Here is a 20,723-nt window from a genome sequence, read left to right as displayed (position 1 = left end):
TTTGCATTTTGTCTGACTTCGATTCAGTTACATAACTAAGATCCAAACTCTCTCAATGGCCAGCATTCTGCTCCTCAGGCTGTTTTACTCTAACTGTCCGCATGATATACACGAGGCTCATAATCTGTGGGCGATGATGGACGTTCCTCTTTCCCCCCTCATTATTGATTTTGTTTGGTCCTTATGTTACTTGCAGTTTCTTCCTGTTGGCTGTTATATTTTTATCGCAAAACAAAATATGGTGTGTGTGCATTTTTTTTTAAAAAAAAATTACATTCCCAGACCTGATTTTGTTTTACCACCGCTGAATTTTATAGCACAATTTTGATGGTGGGGATAGCATGTTGGTGGGGTAGAGAGATGACAGAAGGCCTGGCAGGAGAACAGCAGGTATGGATGCCAGGGGACTTAAGTCAGCTATCCAAACAATATTCTAGCTGAGATCTTCCTTCTCATGCTAAAATTAAATAGAAACAAACTACGCAGGGTGCCCCTGAAGAGGTATACAACTCTGACTTCAGAAAAGAACTGGATGGGAGGAAGCGAGTTGTTGTGGGGGAGAAGAACATGTTTCCATCACCTTCTCCCCATGTGTCATTCTGGCTACATAAGTTGCATTCCCCATTGCCAGCATTTGCTTGGTCAACTGGAGAGAGAGAGCAATTGGATCTAGGGGGTGGAACCTAGGGCATGATACCTCATTGGCAGATTCTAAAACCTGAAGGGTGTCATCGATATACAGCTACAGAAACATATGCCGTATTTTTTGCCTTATAGGACGCACTTTTTCCCCTCCAAAAATGAAGGGGAAATGTGTGTGCGTCCTATGGGGCGAATGCAGGCTTTCGCTGAAGCCTGGAGAGCGAGAGGGGTCGGTGCGCACTGACCCCTCTCGTTCTCCAGGCTTCAGGAAGCTATCCGCAAGCCATGGGAGCCTGCAGGAGTTCCCACCGGGCTCCCTAGGCTTGCGGATAGCAGCCTGTTCTGGGGGCTGGGGTTGGGGGAAGCTCGGGCTTCCCCCGCCCCAGCCCCGCACCTGGGAGGGAAATATATTTTTTTTCTTTATTCCGCCCCACCAAAAAAAACCTAGGCGCGCCCTATGGGCCGGTGCGCCCTATAGGGCGAAAAATACGGTAAGCAGGTGCCACTGTCAGTGCTGTGTGTACCCTCCCCAAAAGAAAACTGATCAAATCAGAATTATGCACCAACATAATCCAAGCAAGACCCCAAAGAAAGTTGATTTAAAAGAAAAAGAAAAACTGGATTACGCTATCTGAGTAAATTATGCAAATGAAGCCAATTTGCATATTGTTTTGCTTCTGCTTGTCGTGTGGAAGAGAACATAAGAACAGCCCAGGTCAAAGTCCCATCTATTCCAGCTTCCTGTTCTCCCAGTGGCCAGCCAGATGCCGATAAGACATGAGCAAAACAGTTCTCTACCCAGCTGTGAATTCCAGCAACTAGTATTCAGAGGCATACTGCCTCGAATAGTGGAGGCATATCGTAGACACTGTGGCTAATAGCCACTGGTAGTCTTCTCCTCCATGAATATCTTTAATCCGCTTTTAAACCCACCCAAATTTATAGCCGCTGACACATCTTGAAGGAACAAATCTCATCGTTTAACTGCATGCTGTGTGAAGAAGTAACCTCTTTGGTGTTCCCTGAATCATCAGCTGCATAATATGGGCCAAAATTCTAATATTATAAGAGAGAAAAAGACCTCCTTCCCTGTAATCACTCATATACATATATATAATCTTAATCCTATTTTCCTGATGTTTTTTAAAAAAATATGTAAAAGCACTATGTGTTTCCTGGGTCTGTAAACAGGGCTTGCCGTACAGCCAGATTTTCCCGAACATTACTGGGGTTTCAAAGGTGAAACTGACATCTGGGGGAAACTTCCGAAAGGTGGCGCTTTGTCTGGATCTTAGCCAAGTCAATCGGAAAATTGTGGGTTTTTTGGTGTGGGTTTTTTATATATATAAAAAGCTCCACCATTTCAGTGGTTTCCTTTAAAAAAGATCGACAATAAGAAAGCCGAGATTCCCAGGAATATAGATTCTTTGTCAAATTCCGTGCAAAAAATGAGAGCAAAAATTGCCAATGGTCACTCATTTGTTAGAAGTCCAGAACAGTTTGATCCACAATTGCTGCTGCTGTTTTCGGTCTCTAAAACGTGGTGTAGTGGTTAAGAGCGGTGGACTCATAATCTGGTGAACCGGGTTCGCTTCCCCGCTCCTCCACATGCAGCTGCTGGGTGATCTTGGGCTAGTCATACTTCTCTGAAGTATCTCTCAGCCTCACTCACCTCACAGAGTGTTTGTTGTGGGGGAGGAAGGGAAAGGAGATTGTTAGCCATTTTGAGGCTTCTTAAGGGGAGTGAAAGGCAGGATATCAAGTCCAAACTCTTCTTCTTCTTCTAAATGATATGGAACCGATCACCTGCCCCTTATACACACAGACATTTGCACTGCATTTCCTTTGCATTGAAATGAATGGTGTGGAATAATGTGACGATGACACCATTAATTACCGTATTTTTTGCTCTATAAGACTCACTTTTTCCCTCCTAAAAAGTAAGGGGAAATGTGTGTGCGTCTTATGGAGCGAATGCAGGCTGCGCAACTATCCCGGAAGCCAGAACAGCAAGAGGGATCGCTGCTTTCACTGCGCAGTGATCCCTCTTGCTGTTCTGGCTTCTGAGATTCAGAATATTTTTTTTCTTGTTATCCTCCTCCAAAAACTAGGTGCGTCTTATGGTCTGGTGCGTCTTATAGAGCGGAAAATACGGTATATAATCCGCTACATAAAATTCTGCCACAGCGAGTTTAAGAATGTCATTTTTGTCAAAAGCCAAGCTGCAGTGGAACGGAAACAGTGCTATATGTGACGAATACGGAGTGGACGGAAATTGAAGCCTTCTTACATCCCTAACTGCATGGCAAAGAAACAGCAGCAATCAGGCACTGTGTGTGGTAGGAGATTCGATGAGCATGGAATGCATATTTTGATTTCAGAAGGCGGACATGTGGAAATGTGCCTTTAGGGAGAAGGTCGCCCATTTACATTAAACAAATCCCTACCAACACTACATTTCAGGAAGACGTTTGGGAACTGATGCTCATGTGCTTACTGCCACTCCAAAACTCTAAGAGCGAAGAGCACGCTATCCAAACAACTCAGAGAGGACATGGAGCATCAAAACCCAATAAGCAAGCCTGCTAGTTCTATAAGGCCCTGCTGACAGATGTCCCACATCTGATTAAACAATTAAACTGATCAGTTTGTTTTAGATAAGGAAGAATCTGTTCACAGGGAGATTATGAAAACCTGAAAGATGGAAGTTTGGTGTTGTTTCCTCAAAAACCATCCAAAGGGAAATCTTTTCCCTTAAAATTATTCCTTATCCATTTCTCAAAATATGCAACACTCCCGTAGAATAAAGAGAAAGAAACGGCTGTGCCCAATGTTCTCTTCCGACCAGGGCAGGAGCTCTGATGCTCACGGATAAGTGAGCTTTAATGATGCCCCACAGAGAGACCCAACATAGTAGTGGTGCTAGCGGCAACTCATTGCACAACAGATTTGCACTGCAAAGTTACCAACAACACAATGTACTGCTGGTGCAAGACATTTTGTCAGTGGAATGTAGACAACCCAAAGGCCTCTTAAGGATGAACATTTATGGTGGCATAAGCTTTTGTGGGTTCAAAATGCAGAATTTTGTGTCTTCAGTTCATGGAAGGGTATGCCCCCTTAAAGCTCTTACAGCAAAATCCTAAATGCTACTCAGAAGTAAGTCCTATTACACTCAAGAGGATTTACTCCCTGTGAGCGATGGAGGAGAGTTTCATTGAGTCCGCATTTTAAAGCAAATTGACCTTATTTGCAGCTCTTAGATTTATATGCAGATCGGAATGCAGGTAACAGTGGCACTGGGCACTGCTCTGAATTTCAGAATGCTGTTTTGGTTCCAAAAATGTGAGTATCTTATAGAGGAAATGCATATTTTAGGGGGAAATGCATAGAAAGGCATTGAATAAAATGCATGCATTTGGAGGGAATGCATGCAAAATGCATCTTACAAAAAGTGCGTACAAACATTTAAACACAGTCGGTTTGGGTGCAGTTTAATAGACTTGGCTGAGCATGTGTGGAACTGACACAGAGCAGAAGAGGACTGATCCATCCAGCCCAAAACATACAAAGAGTGGCACCCTCCATATTGAAAGCTACAGGACTCACTAGGGGCTTTATGACACTTACTTTCTGCCCCGCTCTTTCCCCACATTTTAATGCTTCATGTCCAAGCACCCTTCCCCACAATTCAGAAGCCTACCCATGAAAACCCACTCTTCAAAGCTGAATCAGAACAAACAGCAGAAGGTGCTACCTGTGGATTGCCATTGAAATTTAAAGAGTGGGTTTCTGCAGGGAAAGCTCCACAGCAAAAACAAAAAGGGGTGGGGTGCTTAGATACAGTGGCGTCACAACGGGGGGCGTTGCGCCCCAGGTTCCATGTCTGCAGGAGTGACAAGAAGTAACCCTGCAGGGGCTCGCGGCGGCACAAGCAGCCATCGTGCTGCCGGAGCCGCATGTGTAAGATCCTTTGCTCGTGACTTTAGCGGCGACGGAGGGATCCCGGCACCGTCCGTATGGTGCTGGAGCAGTGGCGGCGGCAAACCGCTATACAGTGCATGTGCAGCGTTGCTACATACGGTGCATGTGTCGCCGCCGCACATGCGCTCTACATAGCGACACCCACCCTGGGTGTCACGCCGCCTTCCTTCGCCCCTGCTTGGATACAGAGCTTTAAAGTGCAGGCCATTCCTGGGAAACATAGAGGAAAGGTAAGTGTGGATTGCCCTCGGTTGCAATGGGTTCTTGCTGTCACAACTGGACACTGAGCAACACTTGCTGAATTCTAGCCCAGGACTCTGAGCTAAAGGAGGTGAGTTGTGCCTGCACCAGAGAAGAACACCATCACTTACCCCAGGCAATGTCTTCTGCTCATGCAGGGCACTCTGGGCTTTGAGGGCTGAATCCCGGGCACAGTATGTAAGAAAGGCACAGCCTGGAGAGAAGAAGGGAGGGGAAAGTGTTATTGCATAAAGTCATGTGCAAGTACAGTCACGCTCAGCAAGGGACGGCTTTGCCCAGTCCACACCTTCATTTGCAGTGAAAAGAGAAAGGCAAAGCTTATACAGCACAACTGGAATACCACCTGCGATGTCCCTTGCTCTGCAAAGCAGCTGGATACTCCCTTTCCAGGGAAGCTGTGCCTAGCCTCAAAGAGATGAGCGGAATCCAGCAGCAGGTCAGTCTGCAGCCCAGCGGGGATTTGATTTAAGGCAATTCGTATGGATTAGCAGGGCCTGGTTAATTGGAATCGGCAGGCAGAGGCAAACACACTGGGATTAGTGCAAAAGCCCTCCAGATTAGCACATCAGATTTTCATCCTGCCATGCCAGCAGCTATAGGGGTAGCTTTCTTTTGTTGCTGTGGTTGGAGGAGCATATTATGTGAGGGTCTACAGCAAGGGTGGAAGACCTCCAGTGACCGGGGCCAGATGCTTCCATCCATACCTCTTTACCTGGCCCTTTAGACTCTCCCCAGGCCACATACCTCAGCAGATGGTTCCACTCTTTCCTCAAGCGCTTTTTGCCTGGCTGGAATTATGCATATTTGAATGATGATAACACAGATAGCTCAGTGTACCTCAGTGGCAGGGCTTCTGCCCTACACACAGAAGATCCCTGGCTCAATCGCCAGCATCTTTAGTTAAGCCAGGGGAAGGTCTTCTATCTGAAATGCTAGAAAGCCACTGCCAGTCAAGGTAGACAATGGTAAACAAGATGGACCAATGGTCTAACTCAGTATAAGGCAGCTTCTTCTGTTTTTGCTAAATATCATCTTGGGTGGCAAGCTGCTGGCAGGAAGCTGAAGCATTTGTCACCTGCACATCCCTTTTGCTCCTTAAACTGGAACACACAACACACACAAGCAGGTATGGGCTCTGAAGGCCACCTTCTCACATGTAAACATGCCCATTTGCTGAGATCATCAGTCAGGGTGCTATGTCGTTTGCCTTCACCCCCAGAAATAGTGGGTGGCCAACAGAGGGCAGGGCCTTTTCTGTGGTGAGACCTTGAATATGGCATACCCTCCCCAAATGCATTTGGCAGCACCTACTCTGCTATTTTCTTTAAGCCGTACTTGAAATCTGTCCCATTTTCCTGAGCTTTCAATGGGATGCAATATGGAATTGCTTGATTATTGCTAATAGCTGGCTGTCAAGCTTGTTGTCACTTGTTGTGTCCTTGGTGCTTGTGGCTTCCTTTTGATCTTTGTCCTGACTTAATGCTCAAGCCATGAACACTCGTCCATAAACTCCTCTGAAGACCAGTTGATGGAATGTTGGGGGCAGAAATCCATTGATTACGGTAAATAAAAATTCTCTCAGTGATGCTTTCAGTCACATTTAGGCATAGAATTAAAGAGTTGGAAGGTACCACAATGGCCATTTGGTCCAACCCCTTGCAAGAAAGTACATACTGTCTCTCATGCTCTCAAAGATGTGTGTGCATTCCTGTGTAACTATTGAGAGCGACATTTCCTCACATCTTTGCTAGTAATAGTTATCATTATTATTACTACCACCTTACATTTATATAACACTTTCAAGAGTTCAAAGCCATTCGCATGCATTATCTAGCTGTAATAAGATAACCCGGGAATGCAAGGATAGCCAATCTGGTACCCTCCTGATCCTGTTAAACTTCAGTTCCTATCAACCCTGGCTATTGGCTGTCAAAGAGCTGCCAAGTGTGCCCAGGTCAACCACAGGGCAGGGAAACATGGGAGGCCCAGGATGCAATTAGCTTTTAATTAACACAAAATAAAAACACAGTAGAGTCCTCTGGTTCACCTTAATCGAGCTCAGACATTGCTGAAACTGACCAAAACCACCTCTCCCCACCCTAGCCTCTCACTATGGTTTGCTCCCAAGCAGATGAAGGCTGTGTCAAGGGGGTGAGCTCCTTCTCTGGGCCTAACTCTCCTCAAGTGGGGTGTCTGAGGGGAAGGAAAGCCAGCAGGACTGGGACTGCCCTGCTGCTGAGTAGCCGGGACAACCTCTGACTCCTCTTTGTCTGAGTTTGCACTCACACTGTGATGCTTAGCCTCTAACCCTGTGCTGAAAGGCCCTCCTCCTTCAATTCCCCTTTATCACTCAACCCCCCTGCTTCTAAGACCTCACAGCTCTTCCCTTCCCCAGACTGCTCTTCAGTGTCCCACAACCACCATCCAGGATCTAAGTTGCCATCTTCTGTGTCCTCCCTGGGGTGCTCCCACCACTCGTCTTCTTCCGGCCAGCCCCTGACATTGGCCATGCTGGCTGGGGCTGATGTGAGTTGGAATCCAGCAACATCTGGAGGGCCACTACTTCCCCATCCCTGTGATGGGACCTATAGGAATAGGAAAACAGGAAGCTGCATTCTACTGATACAGACCCTGGTCCATCTAGCTCAGTTTTGCTACCCTGGCAGTCACTCTCCAGGGTTCTAGGAAGAGAGTCTCTGCCAGTCCAGCCTTGAGATGCTAGGACTGAACTTGGGACCTTCTACATGCAAAGCAGGTGCTCTACCACTGAGCCATGGCCCTTCCCCCCTCCAAAAGCAATGATGACCAGAATAGTGCCGTCCAGATGCCATTGGTAGCCAACCTCCACCATCCCTGACCACTGGCCATGCTGGCTGGAGCTGATGGAATTTGGAGTCCAACATCTGAAGGGTCTCACCCTTGGTACTGGGCTTTTGGCTATAAAGATCCACACTGGCACTTTGAATTCAACCTGGAAACGAAATGAGAGCAAGTGAAGGTCTTTTAGAAGTGATTCTCTACGCTCCACATGGCTAGCTGCAGGCAACAAATGAGCTTCCACTTTCTGGAACAGTTCGAGTAGTCATTCAGAGACCTAGTTGCCTCACCTGGCTAGGAGGGGGAAAGGAGAAATAGAGCTGGGCATCACTGGCATATGAGGGGCACTTCGTGGCCAATCTCAGCATTACTTCTTACCACCATGGAACGAGCACAGAACCCCGTGGAATAATTCCCATGGGGAAAAGCAAGAACCCATCTCAGTGAGAGAAGCTTCTCTGCATTCCTGCTCACCATCAATCCACATAGCCGATCCAAAAGGATACTGTCATCTGGACTGAACCTCACCCTGAGTGTTTTTGCCTGGCTGGAATGTGTCCTTGACCTGTGATAATGCCTCTTCGACCGCTGCCTGGATGAAGGATAGAGAGAGGTGGAGACTAGCCTACGGGGTAAAGGAAGAATTCTCCTTTGCCGCTCTGGTCACTCCCACAACCAGCAGGCAGCCCCTGTAATAAGACAGCTAACCCAACCAGTCTGGAAGCCATCTGGGCTCATCAGCCTTCAAGGACAGACCACCCTAACTAGCCCAGAACTCCTTAGGGGAGAAAGCGTAAGTGAAATCCCAAAGTCCAGCCTTGATCACCCACTGCAAAAGGAATTGACAGGTGTCCAACATACTCGAATGGACAAGTTCAGCACTCACTGCCTACGTTATTCTCTGATATATGTTGTTGTTGTTGTTGGGTTGCATCCAGTGTTAATCATACTCAGAGTAGACCCACTGAAATTAATGGGACTGACTAACTTAGTTGGTTGGAGACAACTCACTATTTATTAGTTTACTCATCCATCCTTCACCATGAGGTTCCAACCATTTAGAAGTAAAAATATTAAAACCAGTTCAAACAAATTTAATACATTTTACTTGTCCCCCACACTGAAAATGAGCACTGATGATGCTATTTGGGAGTAAAAGTCACAACTTTATTTTTAATATCAAGGACCTGCAACAGGGCTGCCAACTTGAATAAATATGGGGGGGGCTGGTAAGCCCGGACCTGCATAAAAGAGAGGGAATATGTAAGCAAGTCCCATTTTTAAGTCCCACAATTAAGTGTTTTAAAGTTGTTGTTAGCTGCCCTGAGCCCGGTTTTCTGAACCGGGAAGGGCGGGGTATAAATAAAAATGCATTGTATTGTATAAGCAATTAATAATAATAATACCACCTTTATTGTCAATGTACAACCTGTGTACAATGAAATTTACCGAGCCTAACATGGTCATGCACACCATTTGAATGACAATGCTCATCAACTTTGTGGGGGCTGGCCCCCTTGAATTTTTCATGGGGAGTGTGCTGAAGGGAGCTTGGCTCCTAGGAGTTGGCTCCTATGACCTCCAAGGAGAAAAGCAGTGTTGGCCAGCTACTTTGCCAAAGACCGCACAGAGGAACTCACCTGGGCAATACCACTTGCACTGAATGTCAAGAGGAACATGCTGGGGAATATCTCTTCCCAAAGCCCTGCACTGTTCAGCATTCAGAAGGAGGAACGGGAGGAAGGAAAATGTTCCCCTTTAACCAGGCTTTTGGCTGACTAACATCCCATATAATTTAAAATGCATTTGTGGGAGGGCTGGGGGGGTTATTGTTTTGTTCTTGTTCTCGCTATGTATTTTGTGCTTTAATCTTGTATTTTTATGCTGTGAACCCTGAGATCTATGGATGAAGGCTGGATTAATAATAATAATGACTTGAAAATGAAATCTTAACCTTAAACATCTCCAGAGCCCACCCCACCCCATATAGCATGATGAAACAACCTGCATCACACACCACAACTGGTGGACAGCGATTGATGAAAGAGGGAATTGGTGTCTGAACGGTCCTGCAAGACTTTATAAAGTGATGTCTCTAACAAGCCACCTTCTGGGCTCTGCTCCCAGCAGTGAAATGTCTTGGGCCCAGCAATGTAGGTCACACCCCCCCAATCTGCATGATGGCAAGTGTTTTAAGTGTTGCATGCGCCTAAGCATGTACAGGCAAATTTATCAAGTAATATAAGGAGAAATTCTAGACATGCATATGGACATGAACTAACACACTCTTTACTTCTATAGGCCAGACAGGGCATGGGCCCCCAGCTGACCCCCCCCCAGGGTCCCCTTTCAAGGCTTTGCCACTGCTCTTCCTGCCATTGCTGGAGTCTGGCTTGCAAACCAGCCTCTGGCCTTTGGCAGCAAAGGGGGCTGGGAACAGCATCAGCAGCTGCCTGCGAATTCACTTTCCTTTCCCTTAAGGCAGTGGTAGGAATTGGGTCCAGAGGCAGAGGGAGAACAAGCTGGTGATGAGAGAGGAGAAGAAGGATGGGGCCAGTTGGAAGCATCTTGCAGGATGGTTCCTCAGCCCTCAAAACAAAACAAAAACATGGAGCTGGTACTTGAGATGGACAAATGCGGGAATTTTTTTGTTGCTCTCAGCTTCTCATTTTTACAGTCTTCAGTTCTCCACATTTCCCCACCAGTTTGTAATTTAAAAAAATAAATAAATCTTTTTTTAGAAAAGCTTCTCATGAAAAATCATTAGCATTTTGGTACAAATTTCTCCTAAAATGCAATTTTGCCTAACATTTTGCAAAACAATTTTACCTAATGCCATGCATTTTTTGTATGTTATTTTCAGTAAAATATGCATTAATATGCATGTTTTACACTAGTAAATTTATTTTTGTACATGTTACTTAGGTGGAAAACTGCACTGCAAAATTAGACGCGTGAGTTTCAAGGGATGGCTGTGTTTCAGCTTACATATTGTTTCAGGAAAGTGTGAATTAAATGCAAACTGAATCAAATTTCTCTTCCATCCACAGCCGGCATAGAACTATCATTTGTCCTAATCTCTCCTTGCTTGAATGAGAGGTGTCTACTAGCACCTTACGCTGTGAGTAGTTCTGTGGAATTTTCATGGGACTGCTGAGGTGTGTGTGTGTGTGTGTCTTACACTCCTAAATGCTCTCCCTCCTTAGCACACACTGCAGGCTGTGAATCAAAAGACTTGGAGGGGGAACTGCTCAACACTGACTCACCCTCATGAGCTCTTACTCCCAGGAGGAGCTCGATTAAAGGTTTGCAAGTCCGCATTGCCACGAATATAAGGTTTGCACAGATTTTGTTTTGCTTTCTTGCCCGTACTATTCATGGCACGGCTTTGCAAAGCTGCTGTGGAAATGTAGCAGCCCAGGCAGAAACTCTAGCTGCCCCTCTTGTTGATGGAAACAAATCCAAGCGTGGGTACTTTGCTAGCCTTTTTGTAACACAGGAGCAACAGCAATTCCACTCGGTTTGCAGCATACGATCAACATTATTAGGTGTTTTTTCTTTGTTTTGTTTTTTAAATAATAGATCCTATATAAATCTTCCTAAAACGATATTAAAACAGCAGCAAAACAGTTTCCCTTCAAAAATGTAAATATTTAATGAACAAAATTTGACATTGATGCATTTTTAATATTGGCACAATTAAATCTGCCAGATGATTAAGTATTAATAACTCTTAATAAGTGCAACCATCTCGCCTTCAAATAGAAGCAATTCACGAGCGAGGGGAAGCCAGCCTTGTAGCCAGGAGAATGCAGACTGACCCATCAGCAGGCAGACAGTTGCTCCTGGCTGCAGCAGCCGTGCTTCATTCAAAACAATCCTCAAACTTCCATTCCACTGACTTGCCTTTGTGAACAAGAGAGTCACAAAAGACGCATATTTGGACAGAGGAGCAAAATTAATGAGGACCTTAATTAGATGAAGGGTGGCATTTAATTGTGTTGATCAGTCTATGTATTTAAAAGGAGAGGGGAGTTTTAATTTTCTTTCTGGCCTGCACAGTTTCGAATATGTAGGGCAGGGCTGAGGAGGTTAAAAAAGAAAATAATTCAAGCAGTTTGAAATATAGACTTCAGTATAGGTATAAATGGAACTGGGAGAGGAAACACAACTGCTATCCTTCCATAGGGTGCTGGATTAGAGAGTGTTGGAAGAGTTAAGCAGCAATGCAAGAAGCATTGGAGACTTTTCAACATGCTAATGCATAAAGAATATTGGTGCACCTGACAATTTTCACAAGTGACTTCCCATCATATTTAAGTCAAATTTCATGTCGCTTCCTAGAAATTCTCGCATCCAACCCAGCTCCCTCCATCAATCTCAAGGTCTGATATTTGAAATGTTATAGTCGTATTTATTTATTGTGATGACAAAGAACCTCCTGTTCCATTGCTGTTAAGCAGCAGAGATAAACTGGCCTGACTACTGGGTTGCTTGCTTTGGGGTGGGGTGAGCGGGGTGAGCGAAAAGCTCTCTCCAATGTTAATATTATTTCAGTCTTTCATTGCCCTAACCTACATCCCTGCCTGCTTCCATCATCTTGTCTATACATTTGAACTGAAGGCCTGCAGTTTTTAAAGGTCATTTCCAAGAATCTACCTAGGAAATGTTAGAAATTAAGATATAATCTTCCTGTGGACTACATATTGCATTCTCCTTTTTCTGCAGCACGGAAAAAGGATCCGTTACTGGGCTGTTGCTTTCCATTCAGAAAGGATACATTTCAAAATAGGCAGAGACTGGTATGCCCTGGTACAAGATGTGATCTAAAATCCCAACTCTAGCCTGCATTGAAACTTAACAATTTATATACCATCAGATCCCACTCACCAGAAGGCAACCGACCTGAAGAGCTGGGAACTGTATTTCACAGGGAACCAATAGCCCTAAATATAACTAGTTGAAGGCAATGAATTCAGCCGGTGTGACTTAGATATGTGGGGTGTCACCACTTTGGAGTAAAATCCAATGCACAATTATTGGGAGTAAGTCCTATGCATGCTTACTCAGAAGTTAAGTGCCACTTAATGGGGCTTGCTCACAGGTAAGTGCGTATGGGATGTCAGATTTAATTGCATGCAGCCTCGGGGATTAATATCAAAAGAAATGTTAGGCATACACATGACACAGTGTTTTATCTCAGTACTTAAAGAACAAGAGAGAGCCTTCAACTATTAGGTTCTAAAAAGTTGGCTAAACATAGTGTAGAACAACCTACCATATGAAAAAAATGTGAAGTGGAAGCATCTATCCAGATGCAAACTTGCTTCCTCTGCAAATTCACTCATTCATTTCTTGCCTGCCCCACATGTGCAACTGTTACTAGAACTCACCAACAGGTGTGTGTGTGTGTGTGTGTAAAGTGTGTGTATATACACACATATATTTGTGTGGACATACATGGCATTTCCTCTATCTACATGGCTGTCAACTTCTATCCTTAAAGTTAAATTAACATCAAGATACTGAGCCTCTAATAATTTTATGATTTATGTTAGCACATGTGATGTTTTATGAGCACTTTTTACCATCTTGATCGTTTTCTAACTTCGAAGCCACAAAGAATTGTACTCCTTGGGCCAGGCATATCAGTATGGGGTATGAAATACAATAGCACAAAACACCCTCTTGGGTTGTAGTTAACTAAGCCCTACTCAGAGCAGACCATTGAAATTAATGTACCCAAGTTGCCTGTGTCCATTAAGTTCAATGGGTCTACTCTGAGTTGGAGTAACATTGAATAACACACCTTGGCTAATAAAATACATATCTGTGAAGGATATATGAGGTTGTCAGTTATGTTGCCAGTAACAATGAATATTATAAGGCCAGGATCTTGATGTTACTTCTACATGTTTCAGGTAACTAGGCAGTTGGGTTAAAGATTCACGATACAGACACTGATTCTGGGAGCCAAGATGGACTCTCCATACAGAGTCTACCACAGATCTTTGGCTCAACTGTCCAGCTACCAGCAACTGCTAAAATTCATATCAAGGTGCCAGCACTATAATATTCCTTGTTAATGGCAACATCGGCACTGTCACCCCATTGTTACTCACACACCTACACACACTTTTCATCCAGTTCAACTTTGCACACCAACTAACTCAGCAAAGGGTTAAGGAAACAGGGAGCTCCTTTATAGGTATGCTAACTCCTCTAGTTCCAGCCAAGGCTGAGACCTATTTCCTAATCCAGGGGTGGAGAAACCTGTGGCCCTCCAGATGTTATTGGACTCCAGCTCCCATCATATATAAATTCAATAAATAATAATAATCCCTGACCACTGCCCATGCCAGGAGTTGGAGTCCAGCAACATCTGGAGAACCACCCCTGTCTAATGAGTGCTTTATGTGCCATCTGCCTCTCCGATGGCATAGAACCCCCTTCACATATATACAGCTTTCCTCGGCCCCCTTCTCTTGTATGTAACATAAGTTTGCAGGGAGCTGGGGCCTCTTTCAGCCATATCCTCCCCCCACCATAGCACCATTCAGAAGATGTCTGTTTCCTGTCTCTGTTTACAAATCTCCCTCCACTGTCTCCACCTCCCACACTTACTCGCTGCACTGTGACACACATCTCTCTGCCTTACACTCTCCTGCATGCAGACACGCACATGCACACTTACTTTTCCCCCCACCCAACCCAACTTTTCACATGCTGTGTGATCTGATGCATGCTAAGGCAGGGGAAAAGCCCCCCCCTCACACCCTACTCAAAGGGGCTTGCTCCCAGGAAGGGGCACTTAGGACTGTAGCCACAATAACTTAAACTGAGAAGAACAAAGTAGCAAAGAGAGGGGCCATTGCCAGAAGTCCTAATCTCCTCCTGATGCAAAATATGATCTTTTCTTCGCGGGGGGGGGGGAGGGAGTGTCTGTGTTTGTCTTCCTTTTCCTCCTGCACATGCGTGCACATCCTTCCACTGATCTCTCTCTCTCTCTCATCCAGTCATTACACGTGACCCAACTTTATACACATTACGTGTGTGTGTGCATGTTCAGAGAGGGGGGGGAGACGGTACTGGAGAAGGGGGGGTACGCTTCTCCCTCTCTTAGAGGATGTGTAATTCCCTCCTTGTTTACGGATCCCCCCCCCAAACACACACACACTGCAAATCCCATATCCACTCTTACACATGGAAGCAAGTCCTACCGAGCTTCGTGGGACTGGTTCTCGAGTGAATCTGCCCAGAGGGGCATGCTTCGTCCACTAACTCCTCTCCGCGCGCCCCCCACCCGCCCTCAGCCTCGAACACACAACGCGGCGTTCGGCGGCGGCCAGCATCTCCTCTCCATCCCTTTGTTGGCCCTTTCGCCTGGCCGGGAAGCGGGGGGGAGTGCAGGCGTGGTGGGAGTAGCCGAGGCGGCATCGGCATCGGGAGGAGGAGAAAGGGATCCACCCGGCGCGCGGCAGGAGGAGGGCGGCGCGCGGCGGGGCTCCCTACCTTTGTGCATGCCGGTGAAGCGGTCCTTGAGCACGGTGAGCTCGTAGATCTTGCCGAACTCCTCGAAGAGCGGCTTGAGGTCGCTCTCCTCCAGGTTGCGCGGGATCTGCCCGATGAAGAGCTTGATGGCATCGTGGTCCTTCATGGCGATGGTGCCGCCCGGGCCGTGCGTCGGCGTCGTCAGCCCGTTCATCCTCCCGGAGCTGTTCGTGGTGCTGAAGGCAGTGCTCTCCGCCTGCGGCGGCGGAGGCGGAGGAGGAGGCGGCGGCGGCGGGGGCGGGGGCCCGGGGGGAGGTTGTTGCTGCGCTAGCCCGTTGGCCAGAGTAGCCATGATGTTCCCAGCCGGCTCTGCCCCGCCCCGCCCGCCCCGCCCCGGCTCCTGCCTGCTTGCGCCGCGCGGGAGCAGGGGGAGGGGGGCTGCCCAGCCCGGGCTCCCCCTCTCCGCGCTCAGCCCAGATCTCGCCCTCCACCCCCCTGCCCGCCCTCCTCCTCCTCCTCCGCCGCTTCCCTTCTCCTCCCTTCGCCTGGCTTGGCTTGGCTGGGGCTTCGCCTCGCTTTGCGCGCACGCCCTCCCTCCCTCCTCCCTCCCTCGGCGGCTGCCACTGGGCCGGATGACGTCAGCTGACTGGCCCCCGAACTACTCGCATAAGATTAGCATAGCGGAGCGTGGGGGGGGGAGGAGCCGCAGCCAATCAGGGCGCGAGGGATGGGAGAGGGGCAGGGCTGGCCAGGCAGGCAGGCAGGCAGGCGAGCGCGGGGAGGAAGGGAGACAGAGTCAGGAGGAGCAGGAGCCCCCACGGAGCCCGGCGCTCGCGGAAGGCGGGGGAGAGAGGGGTCGCTTCCCGCTATAGGGGAGGGAAAGGAGAGTTGCTAAGGAAGCCAGACCCTCCTCGAGTTGCAAGGTGTGTGGCTGCGGGTGGGGGGGGGGAGCTCTTGGACCACTTACAGTCGGGCTAAGCGAGCACCGGTCACTTCCCCAGAGACAGGATTCATGGAGGATTTGGCTTGGGTAATTATTATTAATATTAATAAATGCCATAAAATTTACACACAGCTTGATTGGAAAACACACACACACACACACACACACACACACACAAAACCCTTGAAGCAGTTTGCAAAAAATGTAAAACAGGGAATTAATTCGCAACCCACGTGTAAAAGAATGCCCTTAACTTTCAAAGCACCTGGGTACACATGCCTAAACAGCCAAAACTAGTACCCTGAAGGTGCCTGCTTGATCTCAATAGGCAGGGAGTTCCAAAGTGCAGGTGTGGCCACACTGAAGAACTGAATACTGACAGACACAGACTGGGTATTATGTGGCACTGTAGTAGTGCCAACCCCAATCGAAGCAGTCAAATGACTTTTTTTCCATGCACAAACTCAGCCTGGGAAATGAGCATGTACAGAGTGCATCCCACCACCTTGGGATGATGCTTCATGGTTGTGCGAATGGAGATGAGGTGTGTGTGTGTGTAGGAACAAGTAAAGGTAAAGGAACCCCTGGCTGTTAAGTCCAGTTGTGGATGACTCTGGAGTTGCGGCGCTCATCTTTCTTTATTGGCCAAGGGAGCCGGCATACAGCTTCCAGGTCATGTGGCCAGCATGACTAAGCCACTTCCGGCGAATCAGAGCAGCACACAGAAACACCATTTACCTTCCCGCCAGAGCGGTACCTATTTATCTACTTGCTCTTTGACGTGCTTTCAAACTGCTAGGTAGGCAGGAGCAGAGACCGAGCAACGAGAGCTCACCCCGTCACAGGGATTCGAACCGCCGACCTTCTGATTGGCAAGCCCTAGACCCACTTTTGCCTCTGGCCTGACCCATCTCTGGTCCCTGGGAGGCTGACCCTGAACTCAAAGAGGTTCCCTAGGCCTGCTCTAACTTGTGGAAATGGAAAGCCTCCTCATGGAGCTGCCCCTCACTATTTAGGAGCAGATCAGGGCATTCATCCCACATTCTGTCCTGTTCATGTGTAGGTCTTATGCATAAGGAAAATGCCCACATACAGCTACGGTAAAGTCACGCACAAAAATACAATTAAGACTAGAAACAGGGAGGGACTTATCTTCTTGTTACTATGTAGTGATGACTATATAATAAAGAGAATGTTGATTCTGTGTCTTTCCATCCATTATCTGCATGAAATACTGCTTGAGAACTTGCCTAATCAGGTTGCTCCCCATGAAAAGCATTTTCCTGTCAGTGGATGAGATGTTGTGAGAGCTGGAAATGTTGAAGAAAGGGGAAACCAAGATTGATGGGGAGGCTGGAGCACCTTTCCCTTTGCAGGAAGGCTACATTAGGACTGCAGAATGTGTGGTGTTCCCGAGGTTGCTGGACTACAATTCCCATAATGCCTGGCTGTTGGCCTTGCTGCCTGGGGCTGGTGGAATCCAACATCTGGAGTGCCACAGATCCCCCACCACAAGCTTGCATCTTTGGGGCTTTTTAGTGTAGAAAATGTGGACATGATTTGATTATGGGAGAGAAATTCAGTTTGGTTAACATTCAAAGGCAAACCTACCTAATTCACTCATCCTGAACCAAAACACAGCCATCCTTTGAAATTCACATTTTTTTCTGAATTCTCCAGTTCTCCAGACAAATAAAATGTACAAAAATGCACCTAGTAAGGTAAAGCATGCACATAAATGGCTATATTAGTGAAAATAACATACAGAACTGTAGGGGGGAAATGCTTTGCCAAAATTTTTCTTATAATGGGAAATTTGCACCAACATGTTCATGGGTTTTCCAAGGACTTCTTAAAATAACAACAGTGGTAATAATTACAAACTAATGTGGAAACATGGAGAACTGAACTTAAGGTTGGGAAAAAATGTGAGACTGAAAGAAGCTGAAATTGACAGATTTGCCTGTTCCTAGACACGATAGAGGGTGATGCAGTGATGCCAGGGTGTGGAACGAATTACTATTGGAACTTTAGGACATCCAGTGGATTGACAGAAGAAAGTACTTCTTCTCACAATTCAAAATTGCAGTGTGATCAAGGTCACAGGCTTAGGTGGCTTTAAAAAGAGATTAAGCAGATCTACAATGGGTGAGCCTATCAACTGATCCTAGTTATGACGGCTCATTGGATCCTCCAGGTTCAGCAGAATACCACTGACTATCAGATGGGTCATTGCTTTCAGATCCTGCTCGTGGGCTTTCCAGTAGCATCAGGTGGACCCAGAGGGAAGGAGGTAGAATGCTGGACTAAGTGAATTAAGGGCTCTTCTTAAAGATGCAAAGTGAACAACAAAAGACGGGATGAATGGGTTTCAGTCTATGCAGGGTTTTATGTATTCTAAAAATGCAGCAGACCAAGCACACAAACTATTTTTCCCAGTTTCAGCCAATCACATTATAAATATGGATGATTCCCCCCCTCCTCTCCTTTTAAATGCTGTGCCCTCATCCTTCCTCTCCAAGACCCCAGAGGAGCTTCCTCTTCATCTCACACAGACCAGGAGGGAGTCGCCTTCACCATCTGGGGGGGGGGGCAAGCAAAAAACATGCACAGAGCTCAGGTTGCCAGGAAGTGAGCTCTCTGTCTCTGCTCACTCACCTGCTCGCAGGAGAAGCAGCAAGAGGACCGCACGCAACCAAACCACACTCAGTCAGTTAAGTATGCATGCGTGTTTCAGATTAGTTTTAGGCTGAATTCATTTGAGGAGTACAAATTAATGACTTGATTTCAGGAGTATAGTCTCTTGCTCAGAAAGTGACATGCGTGCACATTCATTTCAGGAATATGTGAACTCCTCCTCTGGGATTCTGTGTACAGTACATGCATGCACACACAAGTGCATGCATGTTCATGTGCTGCTAGTAGGCAAGGCCTGAGGCAAAAGTGAGAGCAGCAATGGACACAAACTTTACCTTTGCACAGTAGACTCGCGTGCCCCTCTCTGTTCTCCATTTAGAAAAGCAAGAAGGCTCCCAAAGGCAAGATTTAGAGAGTGGTATTTGCTCCAAAGGGGGATGACAGAGGACGAGATGGTTGGACAGTGTTCTCGAAGCTACCAGCATGAGTTTGACCAAACTGCGGGAGGCAGTGGAAGACAGGAGTGCCTGGCGTGCTCTGGTCCAGGGGGTCACGAAGAGTTGGACACGACTGAACGACTAAACAACAACAACAACATTTGCTCCATTCTGGTAGCTTTGAAGGCTTACACAGGGTGGCTGCACAGAGAATTGAGGGTCCCCTCTCTCAGCCACAGTAGCTCCTGACCCTCAGTGGGATGAAACGGGTTCTCCCTGCACCAAGGCAAGCATGCCAGTTCTTGTGCCAGCAGAACTGCATCTGCAGCCCCAGCATCACTTGTGCCCATGCAGGCCACACACCCACGTCTCTATAAATACAGACTCCACGAATAGCAAATGCCAGCACCAATGTGTGGCTGAGGGATTGTGTCATGACCTGATTTAGTGGGAATCCTCCAAATCACAGTTTCACAAAGGTCCCCAGTGGGGAAGCCAAACTGGCGCTCAGCTGGCAGCTGGTGGAGGGGGCGGGGATAGAGCAGCTTACGCACACATCCCGAAGATGGATGTGACAGGCATCTTAGACCAGTCCAAAGCAAGCCCCAGGGAAGGGTGCACGGATGAGAGCCCCCTTGGGACTCTATCCGCAGGGCTGGTGAAAAAGAAGGTGAGGTTAACTGACACAGAAAATGCTCACAAAGCCTTGGGAGAAGCCTCAAGCATGTTCCTTTATGCATCAGTATGAATAGGAGTGTGTCTGTTCTACTCCCTTTCCTGCAGAGTGTATTTAGCCCATGTGTAGGGCACATATTTCAGCCCAAGAGCTGGTTACCATTCTGGGCAACTTTCCAGGAGCCCCATGCCAGTGGTGGGCTAGGCAAAAGTGGGTAGGGCAGTAAATACAAGTTTTATTTGCACAGTTTTATAGGCTCCTCATGAGGCCAGAGGAAAATCGCCCAGCTGTGGGGCTTGAAGGCCGCTCCCCGCAAGGCCCTTTCCATGTGGCCTAGGGGGCAGGGCCCTGACTCACCAGCCCTACTATGTTAAATATGTATTCTGTAGTTGACCTCCTTTGTAATGTTTTATTTTGAAATCTTTAAGATAATATTTTAGTTTTCTGTTACGTTGCTTTGACTGTATACTCTATATTTGACTTTCTTCAGATTGTTTTATTTATGTTTTATTGGTTTAATATACTGCAAACTGCTCTGAAGATTTTCTTAAAAATATAAAGTGGTATAGAAATTTTAAAAATAAAAATAAAATAAATAAATTTACCTTTCTACAGTAGGCTGGCTTCCACACACACTTGAACACCCCTCTATGTCTTCCATCCAAGCAGGCAAGAAGCACCACCAGAGTACAATGATTCATTGCAGCCAGGCAAAAAAAAAACCAAGGATGGTGGAAAGCAGGGCTTGGAGGTGGGGGGTGGCCTGGAAAGAGAGCAAGGGCCAGGTGGAGAGGCCCGGAGTTTCCCTATCCCTGGTGTAGTGGATCATGAAGTC

At 46.9% G+C, this 20,723-nt stretch overlaps 1 protein-coding gene across 6 annotated transcripts in view; it reads right to left on the bottom strand.

Annotated features, from left to right (window-relative positions):
• CELF6 (CUGBP Elav-like family member 6) overlaps window positions 1-15,556 on the bottom strand; it is a 166,821-nt gene extending 151,265 nt beyond the window's left edge. For all 6 annotated transcript variants that reach the window (XR_014162706.1, XM_081887721.1, XM_081887724.1 and 3 more), the window contains exons 1-2: window positions 15,217-15,556; window positions 4,998-5,080 (exon numbers count right to left, since the gene is read on the bottom strand). Coding sequence is in view for 5 of the 6 variants with exons in the window: in XM_081887721.1 (XP_081743847.1) it covers window positions 4,998-5,080; window positions 15,217-15,547 (414 nt within the window). In the remaining variant the exon portion in view is untranslated. The remainder of the gene's footprint in view (window positions 1-4,997; window positions 5,081-15,216) is intronic.
• Between the last annotated feature and the right edge of the window lie 5,167 nt (window positions 15,557-20,723).

This window comes from Podarcis melisellensis (assembly GCF_964234715.1).
Source record: "Podarcis melisellensis genome assembly, chromosome: 14".
Lineage (NCBI taxonomy): Eukaryota > Metazoa > Chordata > Lepidosauria > Squamata > Lacertidae > Podarcis > Podarcis melisellensis.
The sequence above is the reverse complement of the archived record's forward strand: the minus strand, read 5'-3'. Positions and strand labels throughout refer to the sequence as shown.